General features: G+C 36.5%; 1 protein-coding gene across 3 annotated transcripts in view; it reads left to right on the top strand.

Annotated features, from left to right (window-relative positions):
• The window catches only part of ATPCL (ATP-citrate synthase), a 555,953-nt gene that overhangs the window by 39,958 nt on the left and 501,251 nt on the right, over positions 1 to 14,744 (top strand). For 2 of the 3 annotated variants that reach the window (XM_090394661.1, XM_090394662.1), the window contains exon 2: positions 4,878 to 5,051. In XM_090394661.1, coding sequence (XP_090250787.1) covers positions 4,899 to 5,051 — 153 coding nt within the window. In that variant the 5' untranslated portion in view covers positions 4,878 to 4,898. Of the gene's footprint in view, positions 1 to 1,689; positions 1,949 to 4,877; positions 5,052 to 14,744 lie in introns of those variants that run through there. The other variant, XM_090394663.1, reaches the window with a different exon arrangement.

Genomic DNA, 14,744 nt, shown 5'->3' with positions numbered 1-14,744 from the left:
ACACTATTCTGCAATAAAGACCTAAACATGGAAGTCAGATGCCGAATGCTGAAATGTTACGTGTGGTCTATTCTGCTCTATGGAGTTGAAACATGGACATTGAGGGCGACAACCATCAAGAAAATCGAAGCCTTTGAGATGTGGCTATACAGAAGAATGCTAAAGATATCATGGACAGAAAAAATTACCAATGAAGATGTCTTAAAATCCATTGGCAAAGCTAAACATCTTGTACAAATAATCAAGAAACGAAAAACATCATATCTTGGACACATCATGAGAAACAGCAAATACCAACTTCTACAAACTATTTTGGTAGGAAGAATTGATAGCAAAGGAACTAGAGGAAGAAAAAGAATATCATGGTTTGACAACATCAAGACGTGGACAGGAAAGAGCAGTGCACAACTGCTCAGATTAGCACAAGAGCGCAGTTTGTTCGCCAAGATGGTCGCTGACCTTCGATAGAAGATAGCACAATAAGAAGAAGAAGAATATTTGGTCCTTTTTCACTAAATATGATACATTATATTGGATTTATTGGACCATGGTTTAGATAAAACGTACATAATCATCGAGAAGTTTCGCCAGCTGGAGTCTGTCTGGCTTTATCAAGATGGGTAAGGTTATACTAACATTAAATGCTAACAAAAGAATGCAGTAACGACTTAAAAAACAGTTAAACAAATTGAAGAGCATGCGTGATATCAAAAGCATAAAGCGTGGAGACTTAGTCATTGTTATTAAACCGTGTTTTATAATGTTTCGTGTAATTGAGTTCTGCTAAATGTAGTGAATTAAGTTTTTCCAAATATCTTTTAATATTATGTCTTGGTTCCTATTGAGGTTGTCTCCTGTCCATAGTACTACTGTAGCTTCTTTAAAGGTTCTGCATCTGTAATACTCTTCAATGTATGGCATCGAGTTGTTGTTCCAATCTATGGAATGGTTTGAAATTGAGAAATGATGTGCTAATCCTGAGGTGTCTGTTCTGTTATTATTTACATCACCGACATGTTCCTTCTTTCAGATTTCTAGGCTTCGTGAAGTTTGGCCTATGTAAGTCAGTCCACACGAACACGGTTTGCTGTAAACCCCTGCATGTTTGTAGAAAGGGATGCTGTCCTTAGGAGATCTTAATAAGTGCCGTGTAGTTAAAATAGGTTTGAAAGCAACTCTGATGTTAAAAGGCTTCATGATTCTTGCTATTTTGATGGAGACTGAGCCAGCATAAGGTATGACAATGGGCGATACGTACTGTGTCACTAGCAGTTGTTGCTGGAGGTTGTTTCTATAGAGGATCTTTTTAATTATATTTTGTGGATAACCATTTTTTGATAGAATTTTTGATATAAGTGAGAGCTCAGCAAGTACATCTTTTTCCTCTGTGATGATATTTTTTGCTCATTTTTTTAACATATATACGATGCTAAGTTTCTGTGCATAATCATGATTAGATGTAAAATGAAGATAACGTCCAGTGTAGGTTTGCAATGGATTGTAAGCTTGATTTGTCCATTATCTTGTTTTTTAACTAGTACATCCAAAAAGGGTAATTGATGATTGTTTTCTAATTCTAATATGAATTTAATTTTATGATGGAACAAATTTATTTTTTGCAGGAACTCTTGTATGGTATCTCCCATGCCTTTCCAAACGATGAACACATCGTCAACATATCTCCACCAGACTGATGGTTTTGGAGTTATTTTTGCTAGGATGTCATTTTCTAATTTTTCCATGAACTGATTCGCACACAGTGGTGACAGGGGACTGCCCATGGCTAAGCCTTCCAGTTGTTGATATACTGTGTTGTTTACCTTAAAGTAGTTAGACTTGAGGCAATGGTGGAAAAGCTGCATAATATCGTTTGGAAAGAGATCTTTTATGATCCTAATTACTTCAACTGGTAGATTCGTGAACAGAGAGACCACATCTGGACTTGCTAGTATGTCTGTGTTTGATATATTGATGTTATTAAGTTTTTCAATGAAATGTTGAGAGTTCTTTATATATGATGCTGATTTTTTTTATCTTCTCTTTCAACAGACTAGTGAGCTGTTTGGTTAGTAGGTAAGTAGGAGAGTTTCTGCCATCTATGATCGGGCGAAGCAGAACTCCGTCCTTATGGACTTTTGGTACACCATATAGGCGTGGTGTTAATGGATGTAAAGATTTTAAATTTCTTTTTAAATCCTGAGGCCATCTAGCCATATTGCGTATTAAAAGATTGGTCTCGTTGTGGTTTTTCATGGTTGGGTCTTTATCTAATGTATGATATGTAGACTGGCCAGAAATTAAAGTACCGATCTTCTTTATGTAATCTTTGGTATTCATAATGATTATTGAGTTTCCTTTGTCTGCCTTAATTGCAATAATGTCTTTGTTTCTTTTCAAGTTCAAAAGTGCCTTCTTTTCAGAGGGTGTAATATTACATTTTGGTAGTTTTGCAGTAGAGAGAATGATTGCATTCTTTTAAACCATTTTAATTTCAAACCATTCCATACATTGGGACAACAGCTCGATGCCATACATTGAAGAGTATTACAGATGTAGAACCTTTAAAGAAGCTGCAGTAGTACTATGTACAGGAGACAACCTCAATAGGAACCAAGACATAATATTAAAAGATATTTGGAAAAACTTAATTAATTCATTATGTTTAACAGAACTCAATTATGCGAAAAATTATAAAACGCAGTTTAATAACAATGACTAAGTCTCCACGCTTTATGCTTTTGATGTCACGCATGCTCTTCAATTTGTTTAACTGTTTTTTAAGTCGTTACTGCATTCTTATGTTAGCATTTAATGTTGGTATAACCTTCAGTGTATAACTTTTGATAAAGATATGTCTTGATAAAGCCAGAACCCAGCTGGCGAAACTTGTCGACGATTATGTGCATATGTTTTATCTAAACCATGGTCCAATAAATCCGATATAATGTATCATATTTACACTAAAACATATTTACAATAATGTAACTTCTGTTATTAAATTATATAAAAAGAGTGAAAAGTTCCCAATACAAAAAGGCATCCGGCAAGGCGACACCATATCTCCCAAATAAGCCTCACCTCTCTGAAGATCAGTCGCTCCATGCACGCCATCCATCCATCCATCCATCCATCCCATTGATGGTCTACCCCTGCCTCTTTTTCCAGGAACTTTACCTTCTATTACTGTTCTGAGAAGTTCTCCTTCCATCCTTTCTATGTGTCCAAAATATTTTAACTTTCTTCTATCAATATCCTTAAGGAGCCTTAAAGTTCTACTAATCTTTTCTAACACCCATTTTCATTTGTACGCCTTTCAGTATATGATATCCTCAACAGCCTTCTGTAACACCACATCTCAAAAGCAGATGTCCGTTTCTTATCTGACTTCTTTAGGTTCCAAGTCTCGCATCCATAAGTCGCTGTTGGAATATTGTCCTAATAGCAGATAATCTTGAAGATTTGGAAGAAAGGCTAAGTCAGCTGAATGAAGCCTCCAAAGTAATTGGATTAAAAATAGAGCAAAAACAAAATAATGATGAATAAATACATAACCCATAGAACTATCAAAGAACCATGAAATAGAACATGTTACTTCATATGTATATTTGGGTCAATTGTTATCCTTTGAGGATTGCCAAAGAAAAGATATTGAATGAAGAACTTGGATGGATGGCTTATGGGAAAATGAGAGACATATTCAGAAGTGACATCCCTACGAGTCTAAAAAGGAAAGCTTTCGACCAGTGCATACTTCCTGTCCCAACATATGGAGGAGGAGAAACATGGACTTTAACAGAAGCCCTAAACAAAAAGTTAGAACACCACAACATCGCATGGAGAGAAGTATGCTAAAAATAACATTAAGAGATAGGAAGACAAATACCTGGATAAGATCTCAAACAGATGTCATGGATATTGTAAAATACATTAAACAAGCTAAGTGGAGATGGGCTGGCTATATTGCCAGATGCAGTGACGGGAGATGGACTAGAAAAACAACAGAGTGGAGACCAATGGATGGAGCAAGACGAAGAGGAAGACCAAGAAGAAGGTGGAGGGATGAATTGGATGAAATTGCAGGAGTGAGATGGATGGGAGAGGCAGAAAACCGAGTGGTCTGGAAAATCATGGGGAAGACCTTCGTCCAGCAGTGGACAGAACCAGAAGGTAGAAGAATAAGAAGTCTGATTTATAAGAAAGATTCCGGTAATTGTACCACATGTTTATTAAGATAAATAACAATAAAAAAACAAACCCGACAAGTTTCGTAAGTCGTTTGACTTGCATCTTCAGGGGTCAAAGGTAACTAAAAGTTTAAACACAAGAAATGAGAAATTACTCAAAATAGTTCATTCTATGCAGATTCAGTGCAGTGCTGAATGCTGTCACTTTCTGTTGTTCACGTTCACATTGTCCGAGGTATGACTTGGGTATATTTTTTATCAAAATTTTTTTTTTTATTGTCATTTATTAAGAAATAAATATGTGGTCCAATTACTGGAATCTTTCTTATGAACTGCTAAACCACAGAAACCTACGCCTACAAATATGTCTGATTTATTCACAAAAAAAAAAAAAAATAATTAAATAATCCATTAGTCTTAGGTAGGTATACAGGTTAGTAAAAAAAAGGTTACTGTAAACATTATCATTAATTTCTTTTGCAACAAGAACCTCAAAATCAAATCAACTTAAATAATTAAGATTATAAGCTGTTTCCTACTGTAGAGTGGTTTTCACTCATAAGAAAGAAGACCCCCCCGAAGGAAAATGTTGACTACCTCTGGTTCATGTTAATGTATTTCAAATGATTAAAGATAAGTTTATGAAGATGTATTGAAGCTTATGAACTTACCTAGTTCATTTTAACATTGCAGGTAATTGCATAATAAACAAGCATGTCTGCTAAAGCAATTTGTGAAGCAACTGGCAAAGGGTTATTAAATCAGTTTTTGAATACAGGATTTACAGTGAAGTGTTCTTTTGCAATTGTTAACCAGAGTACTGATTGGGATGACCTTGTAGCAAAGAATTCCTGGCTCTTATCTGAGGCAAGTTAAATTTCTTTAATTTATAATCTCTTATATATATTATATAATATTGGCATTAGTGTAGATACTGTTTTGGAGTATTAGCGTTTTCTTAAAGAACATTTGTGAACTTCATTACTTATTTTAATGGAATTACAACACCAAAATTAAACCCTAAATTACAAAAGGATGTTTATTAAAACTAGCATTTTGCTGGAACTAGCATCCTTAGAGCAAAACAACTTTACATGCAACAATGAGTAAGTGAAATAGTTCAAATTGTAACTGACACAAACCTAAAGTCCTAATTTGATGCCCTCTAATGGCATGTAAAAGAAGTTAGTACATTTTGTTGGAGTTAATCTTAAGGTTACCGACTTCCAAATTTTTGGCAGATTTAATGCAGCCCATACTTACTTAGGTTGGGAGAATGCTTCATGGCCATTGCTGACTAAAAATAGTCTGACTTGTAATGACTTCTATATATAGCATTGGTTTTCTTTCATCTAATCCTTTGCGAATTGTCTAAAGTTCAGTCTGACATTCTATAGAGTGTAGTTTGCTAAGTAGGTCTCTTAGTAATGACTTCTATATATCACATTGGTTTTCTTTCATCTAATCCTTTGCGAATTGTCTAAAGTTCAGTCTGACATTCTATAGAGTGTAGTTTGCTAAGTAGGTCTCTTGTGCCAAACCCAATCAAATGCATTTGAACTGTTGAGAGCAACCATGCAAGTTTCTCTGAATTTTTCCATAGCTTGAGTCCAGAATCAAGTGGTGAAGGCTAGAAGATCAGTTGTGGATCGAGAGTAGCACGATCCATATTGCTGGTCACTAATTAGTTGGTAGGTCACCAGGTGGTGCAGAAGTTGGCTGTAGACCTTCCCCATAGTTTTAGCGAGAAGTGAGAACAATTAGACAATAACAATAGTTTGTTGGCTGATTTTTACTGCCTTTCTTTGAAACACTGGATACAGACCTCTTCCAAGCAGTATGGTAGATGCTTGTTGGATAGGATACATTAAAGGGGTGGTACACAATAGGTGTTAATTCTGGGGTGCAATTTTTTTTTTAAACACAATAGTTGGGATACCAACAGGACTTGGATGCCTTGTTTGGTTATTTAGAATTCTTTGGATTTATTTCTGGTGGAAGACTATGGGTTACGTGGAGCAAACAATTTTGGTAAAGTGGGGAGAACTTTATCTTGGTCATCAATGCAAGAATTCGAAGAGAAGAGCGATGCCAGTAAGTTGGCCTTGTCTTTTGGTGAGGTGGCTATGGTACCATCTGGGTGTGAGAGTAGTGGAAGCGTAGTGGACAAAAGTTGTGCCCAATGGCTTGGTAATGTACCAGAAGGCTCAGCTGCCATTTGGATAGGAGGCAAGTTTGCAGCATTTAGATCTTTGATTTGGACTTGTTGAAGATACTTTTACATCTGTTGTGAGCTGTGATATAAGCAGCTGGAGTTTTGATCTTGAGCCACTTGCAGTATGCTGAGTTTTTTCTGTACTATGTTGGCACACTTTTTTGAGAATCAAGGCTTGGATAGTGGGCTGTGATTTTGGGTGGAATGACCAGTGAAAGTGTTCATTCCTGTGAGGATGATTTATGCTATTCAGTGTGAGCAAGTGTTTGGATCAGGCAAAGTTAAAGTAGAAGGTAAACATTATCTCATTTGGCATTGTTGTTTATTTTTGACAGTATATACACAGAATTATAAGTAAATAATTATTTATTGATTTATTGCTGATATTTTGCTGGTGTTATAAACCAGCATCTTCAGAGCACAAAACAGTTTGTCACAATATGCGAGATTACAACAACATGGTGTAAAAGGGACTAGTTTAACAAAATTGTAGCAACAACACAAAGACTGAAGTCCTAATTAGACGCCCTCTATCTAAAAATAAAAAAAACAGAGAGAGAAAGCATGTACTAGTTCTGTCTTAAGATGACCGTTTCCCAAATCTTGGCAAATTTATACAGCCATGTTTGTTGAGATTCTGAGTATGTTTAAAGGCTTCTGTTGTTTCTAAGAACAATCTCTCTGACTTCTAAAAGTTTCTGTGTAGTACTTTTGTTTTCTTCCAGTTGATCCTCTGTGCAGGGGTATCCAAAGCATGGTCTGCTAGGCCCAACTTGCTATAGTGATAGTGCCAGATGTATCTTTTATGTTCACTGATGCGGATGTCCACAGTTCTTATCGTTCGACCATAGTAAGCTTGATCAAGCTTACTACGGTCTAATTAAGCTTGATTGAGCTTACTATGGTCAAACGGGAAGAACTGTGGACATCCGCATCAGTGAACATAAAAGATACATCCGGCACTGTCACTATGGCAAGTCGGGTCTAGCAGACCATGCTTTGGATACCCCTGCACACAGGATCAACTGGAAGAAAACAAAAGTACTGCACAGAAACTTTTACAAGTCAGAGATATTGTTCTTAGAAGCAACAGAAGCCTTGAAACATACTCTGAATCTCAACAAATATGGCTGTATAAATTTGCCTTAGATTTGGGAGACGGTCATCTTAAGACAGAACTAGTACCTGCTTTCTCTCTCCCTCTCTCTCTCTCTTTTTTTTTTTTTTTTTTTTTTTTAGGACTTCAGTCTTTTTGTTGTTGCTACAATTTTGTTAAACTAGTCCCTTTGTTACACCATGTTGTTGTAGTCTCGTATATACTGTGACAAACTGTTTTTGTGCTCTGAAGATGCTGGTTATAACACCAGTGAAATATCAGCAATAAGTCAATAAATAATTATTTACTTATAATTGTGTGTTCTGATATATACCGTCAAAATTAAACATGTACGATGAACACATAAGCCTTTCTACGCGTTTGAGGATTCCCATTTGGCATTATTGTAGTGCCAAGAACATGAGACTGAGAACCGTTGACTGAAAGTTGTTCCATGGTGAAGGAGACTTATCTGAGTTACCAAGAGGAGAACTGATATCCACAGTATATATGGAAGGGGTGGGGTGCTTGTTAGAAAGGGATCGTGTGTTGGCATATTGGATGGGGTTGTAAAGTATTCTTGTTTGGGAGATTGATGATCTGTGTTAGTTTGTTGCTAATTGAAAATATCTCAGCATCCCTGCCTATTTGATCATTGAAACTGGAGAAAGAAAGCGATTTGAATTGTGAATATTGAAGTTCCCAAGAAGGAGGGTGACCTCACTGCTGGGTTTTTTTGACTGAAGAATTTCAAGATTGAGAGAGAGAGAGAGAATTTACGTAATCAGAGTGGTTATCTGAGTTTAGGGAGTGATAGAGACAGAAAATGTGAGTGACAGGTAGTTTGGTTTGGTAGAGAAATTTAAAACAGATCACACAGGAGTTGTGAGGGTTGAGGATTTGCTATCCCTGATATGGGATATCAGTTCTGATTAATGATAAGTGCTGCATTTGTGGCAAAAGGAACTGTGTAATGTGTGGAGTGGGTAACTGAGGCAGTTACTGATTCTACAATGTTTTGTTATGAATAGTAATTTTGCTTTCAACGAAGAGGAGAAAGTAGCGAGCTCATGTATTATTTAGTAGTAGCTGTAGCCATTGGCCAAGAACAAATAGCTCTTGCTCTGAGGTAGTGTTTCAAGAATACCATACTGTTGGGCTGGATGATGATGTGATTATTTACATACCTTCCAGTATGTGTTGGCTTTCTCTAAATGCTTGATAGTCAACCATTTGAAAGGCAAGTGACTAATGTGTCAAGAAAAGGCAAACAGTTGTCAGATTCTGTTTTGTTATGTGTAGTGAATATTGTAGTGTTGGCCTTTGGATTCCTTTGTAACCTTACAAAGGAATCCAAAGTGTCTTGCTTATGAGATCAAATGGCAAACACATCATCACTGAAACATAACTAGACAAAAATTTGGAAGTGGCTGTGGTAAGTACTTTCTTCTAATGGTGCTCCATACGAAAGTTTTCTAAAGGAGGGGCAAAACCCATTGCAGTACCAATAATTTGTCTAGATTTTTCTTTTCTTTGAATTCACTTACTGATTGTCATGTGTAAACTCTAACATGCTTTGCTTTCAAGATGTTGGTTTGAAATCCAGTGAAATAAGAGGACTGTTCGATAAGTCCGTGCAAAGTCTACGAGATGGTGCCACTAGTACATATTGAGGTTATTTTTAGTTGCTGGCAATTGTTGGAGGATCACACTAAGTTTGTCAGATACATCTGTTACTCTGTGTTTGGCGTTCATTTGAATCGATCAAGTACCATGATTTGTGAAAAATGGATGAGAAAGAATTTTGTGTAGTGATTAAACATTACTTTTTGAGAGGCAAAACAACTCAGAAAACCAAAGCTAAGCTTGATAAACATTATGGTGAGTCTGCACCTTCGATTAGAACCGGTTTATAAGTGGTTTGGTAACTTTTGAAGTCGCCATATGAGCACAAGTGACACTGAATGTTCTGGATGCCCTGTTGGGGTCACTACTCCAGAAATTATTGAAAAAATCCATGATATGGCGATGGATGATAGAAGAGTAAAGGTGTGTGAAATTGCTAAGGCTGTGGGCATCTCAAATGACCGTGTCCATAATATTTTACATGAACATTTACATATAAGAAAACTATCCGCAAGATGGATGCCACATTTGCTCACACTGGATCAAAAGCATCAACGTGTGAACTGTTGCAAGGACAGCTTGAAGCGGTTTCAACGGAATCCAGAGGAATTTTTGCATTGTTTCATAACAGTGGACGACACATGGATTCATCACTACCAGCCTGAGACCAAGGAACAGTCAAAACAATGGGTTGCAAGCAGGGAATCTTCACCAAAGAAAGCGAAAACCATTCCTTCAGCTCATGGCATAATTTTCATAGACTTCTTGGAAAAGGGGAAAACAATTGGAGTGTATTATGTGTCTTTGCTGGATCATTTAAATAATGAAATAAAGGAAAAATGACCACACTTGGTGAAAAATAAGATTCTTTTTCACCACGACAATGCACCCACTCACTCTTCTGCAATTGTGATTGCAAAATTTGATTTATGCTACGAAGTCCCCCCCTCTCTCTCTCTCTCTCTCTCTCTCTCCCTCTCCAGATTTGGCTCCCTCGGACTACTATCTGTTTCCAAACATGAAAAAATGGCTGACAGGAAAAAGATTTTCATCAAACGATGAGGTGATTGCCAAATCAACTGCCTATTTTGAAGAGTTGGACAAATCATACTATATGGATGGGATCAAAAAACTCGAGCATCGCTGGACTAAGTGTATAGACCTCAAAGGAGACTATGTTGAAAAATAAATGTGTCCTCCAAAAAATTGTTTTCTTCATTTTGCACAGACTTATCGAACAACTCTCGTAAAGCTAGTTAATAAACATCTTTTTAATGATAATTTTAATATTAATTCATTTATTATATATTATTATATAATTTATTATTAATAATTAATAGTAAAAATAATTAATGTCTAACATCTAAGCCAGCCAATGACATTTATGAACTTATTTTTATTTCATGTTACCTACAGCATAATGACATAATAGTCCTAGTGCCATGCCATAAAGGAGTCCAATTTGACATTGTCTTCATCAGGATATTTTTCCTAATGAAATAGAAATGATTTACACTGGCTGTCTGCAATTTTCCAAAAAGAAAAAAAAAATCAAAGTCTAATGAAAATAAAACTTCTCAGCATAGGAAGCCAGATGATACCACTAAAAAGAAATAATGAAAACATTTCTACAATGGAATTGTCATGGATTCCATTAAAACATTGACATCAAGGTTTTCTTGCAGTAGTATAAACCAGTATGCTTCTGCCTGCAGGAAACATGTCTGAAGCCTGGTGATGATCTGGCATTGTGAAATGTAATTATCATTCCTAAGGACAGGATATGGGTTGGGCCTACCTATGGAGGAGGAGCCATCCAGATGGGCAACGACATCCCATTCCAGCAAACCACACTTATTACATTCCCAGCAAACCACACATACAGTATGCTGTATCTACCTTTCTCCTGTTGCAGATATCTCTCTCAGGATGATCTTGATGATGTCATTGCAGTTAGTATTTTTACTTTTAATGGGGAGGGGATTTCAACAGCTAGAACACTTTGTGGAGTAATGTCTAAACAAACATCAGAAGAATAGCTGTTGGGTATATATACATGGCAATTAACCCCCCCCCCCCTGCTTGAACACAGTAAGCAACACCTTCTTCCACATGCCTACCTGAACATTGACTTAAGTCTGCTCACCCTCCTTCTTCCCACTGTTCAAGTGAGAAACTGAAGACAGCTTATTTGGGAGTGATAATTTCCCTATGATATCCATATTTTTACATTGGCAACCATGTATTATATCATAAATATCACAATGGAAAATTGAGAAAGCTGACTGATCCACCATCTCTACTTCAGCAGAATTCGATTCTGCAACTGTCAGGATATCTCCTCTCAGAGATGCAGTGAACTATATGCTACAGGGTATTATACTGCAACAACTCATCGGTTTCCACTTTTCCCTAAGCCATGGTGGATGATTGCACAGCATCTAGGGAAGTTCAGAAGAAGTCATGGAGTATCTTCCTCACATATACCCCACACCAACAGACCTTGTTGCTTTCAAACGTGCTTTGGCCGAAGCATGACACATCTGTCATCAGAACCAGAAGGAATCCTAGATCCACTATACACCTTTCATAACAAAAACAACCAAGAGCAAAGATGAAGGGAATGAAATCTGGAAAATGAAAGGCAAATGTATACCATTCACCCATGCACCATCTTTGAACCATAATGGATGCATAATAGCCAACCCAACAGCAATTGCTGACACCCTTGAAGAGATTTTTGCTGAAACATTAGCAACAACAGACCTCGTTGCTTTCAAACATGCTTGGGCCCAAGTGTGACGCATCTATCATCAGAGCCAGAAGGAATCCTAGATTCAGAATCCAGTGTACATCTTTTTACTTTGGCAACCATGTACTGTGTCGCAAATATCAGAATGGAAAATTGAGAAAGCTGACTGATCCACTTTCTCTACTTCAGCAGAATTCAATTCTGCAATTGTCAGGATATCTCCTCTCAGTGATTCAGTGAACTACATGATACAGGGTATTTTTCGAACTTCATATTAAGGTCATCATATGGAGTATATATACGCACAAAGACAAGCTATGTTACATTTCAAACAGTAAGACAAAATGACAGCGATTTGATCGACTGTTATTCTACTGACCTGATCTATAGTGGAAATAAAAACTACATCAAAGTTGTATTCTATTTATAACATCATCAGAGAACAAATTCATATAGATACTCTTAATACAGAAAAAGTGGTGGCCTAATCCATAATTTAACAAGAATGTTGTTATATTAGAGTTAAGATCCTAGATTGCTCACAGTCCTAATTATAATTAACTTGCACGAAAAGGTTAAGTGGGTAGAATGTGCCATCCATATTCTTGAGATTTTTAGATGCCATTATTGTTAAGATTAGGGTGGTTGATAAGTAATTTACTGACTTGGACTTTCTCTTATCCATGTTGTATATGAGAGAAAACGTTGGATATGTTGTCTGCTTCTGTTGGATCCCAAGCTACATAGGGATTAAGGGAAAACAAGGCTGCAGATAATTCAGCTTGTTTCTCAAGCTTTCACTATCTGCTTGTATACTACATCGATTATAGACAATAATAAGATAAACTTTTATCCCAGTGGCAGTCTTCACAGAATAGAGTGAAGACTGCCACTTGATTTATCAAATCAAGCATGAAATTAAATTTTGACTGTCTAGTCTATGCTGGGTCTTTGTAAAGAGGAAGTTATTCTTTCTCAGCTCCACATATGTCATCGTTATCTTACACACTTCACCATATTAAGGGGTGATATGAATGGGTGACTTATGTGGTACTGGACTAACCATCACTCATATTTTAATTGACTGCACTCATTTTAATAGTATTCATCTGTCTGTCACCAAGTATCTCTTTTGTTTTCAAATTTTTGTCAAAAGTTAATATTTTTCACCTTATTATTACTGATTGTTTACATTATTTTTATTTGTACAAATTTGTTATTGTATATAGGCTTTCATACCTCGTTGTCTTTGTGTTTTATGAACAGTTTTTTACACTTGTTTTTATACATGCCTTTATATTGTCTTTTTACACTTGTTTTTGTATTTTTTTTTTACCTAAAATTTTCTACACATTCTTATGTAAAACAGTTTATGCTTTGTTATTTTTACCTTGTATATTGCTGTGATCTTTATTTCACAGTATGACCATAACTGTACTTGTGCCATAAAACCCTAAACAAACAAAGCATTCTTTCTTGCACTTCCATGCAAATCTATAATTCTCCATATTTTACTTCTCATATGTTTCATCTCTTGCCTCATCATCAACTTACTTTCATATCTTCAGCTATCTTTTACCACACACTTCTACACTGCCCGTTGTGAATGCTGTCTTATTGTTCTTGTCAGTTGCATAGTCTTTCTCACATACTACATTACTGTCTCCCCCCCCCCCTCAGTTTGCTTATGTAGCTGAACTCATAACCTCATGCTCTAATTGCTTGCTACTGTTCTAATTGCTTGTTTACCACTTTTATGATTTTGATCAAAACCTCTTCAAATTTAGTGATATAACTATTACTGTTGAGGCTGTCTTCTGTAAAGTGGAGGCTAACATGATGAAATGTATGGGGGGGTACGAGGTGTTGCTAGAGACCTGGCAGTTCAGTGGCTGAGCTCATTTGGAATGCTTTGCCATATTACCCTGATGGTATACAAAACAAGTGAACTTTATCATCATCATCAAATTCCTGCCATGTACCCTCAAGGGGTGTATAGGATATGATAGTACTACATGAAAAATTTACATCATTACAAACTTCCTATCTACAATTTTCCTCCAAATCAGTCTGTTACTTGTCAAGACTCCAACATTATTAGATATTATATTTCTATCGTCTAAGGTACTTTGTACAGTATCAATCCATCTATATCTTGGTCTTCCTCTGGGTCATTTTCCTGCCAACCTGGCAGAGAACACTTGTTTTACTAGTCTTTCCTCGCCCATTCTGTTTAAGTGACCATACCACCTTAGATTAGCTCTGCTAATGCATTCCTGGATGCAGACAATGTCAAGTTCTTTCCTAATATCCTTGTTTTTAATATGATATTGCCATTGATGCCATTTGTTCATGCCTCTAATCTTTCTCAGGACTCTCATATCTGCGGTCAAGTGTTTTACTTCTGACCCAGCTCTCAGATCCATAAGTTAAAATTGGTTTGAACACTGTCTTGTATACTATACAGCTAATTTAGTGTTCTGACTAATTTCTCTCTTATTCCATATGAATTATTCAATTGACTTCCATGCCAGCTTTGTTGATTCTATTGTCTATTTCCATATTTAATTTGCCATATTCACTAAAAAATCGTGCCTAAGTAGCTGAAATGTTTTACTTGTTCCACAGGTTCTCCGTTCACAACACAGATGACATTTTCAATGATTCTGCCTATTTTCATTGTCTTTGTCTTTTTATTGATGACCTCATCATCTCATCTTCTTTATACCCTCTTTTACCTTGCGGTGTCGAGGGTCCATTCATCATCGGACCTCAATCTGTTTACAGGATAAGGTGGTCAGCCCTATTCCCCGGTATATCCTATGGCCTGTAGTGTTAAATTCTCAAAGCCAGTTTGCCTGCTTTACGGGA

Source organism: Typopeltis vanoorti, chromosome 6, assembly GCF_054136105.1.
Source record: "Typopeltis vanoorti isolate ZY-2024b chromosome 6, IOZ_Tvanoo_1.0, whole genome shotgun sequence".
Taxonomy (NCBI): Eukaryota; Metazoa; Arthropoda; class Arachnida; order Uropygi; family Thelyphonidae; genus Typopeltis; species Typopeltis vanoorti.
This window is presented reverse-complemented; position numbering and strand designations above follow the sequence as displayed.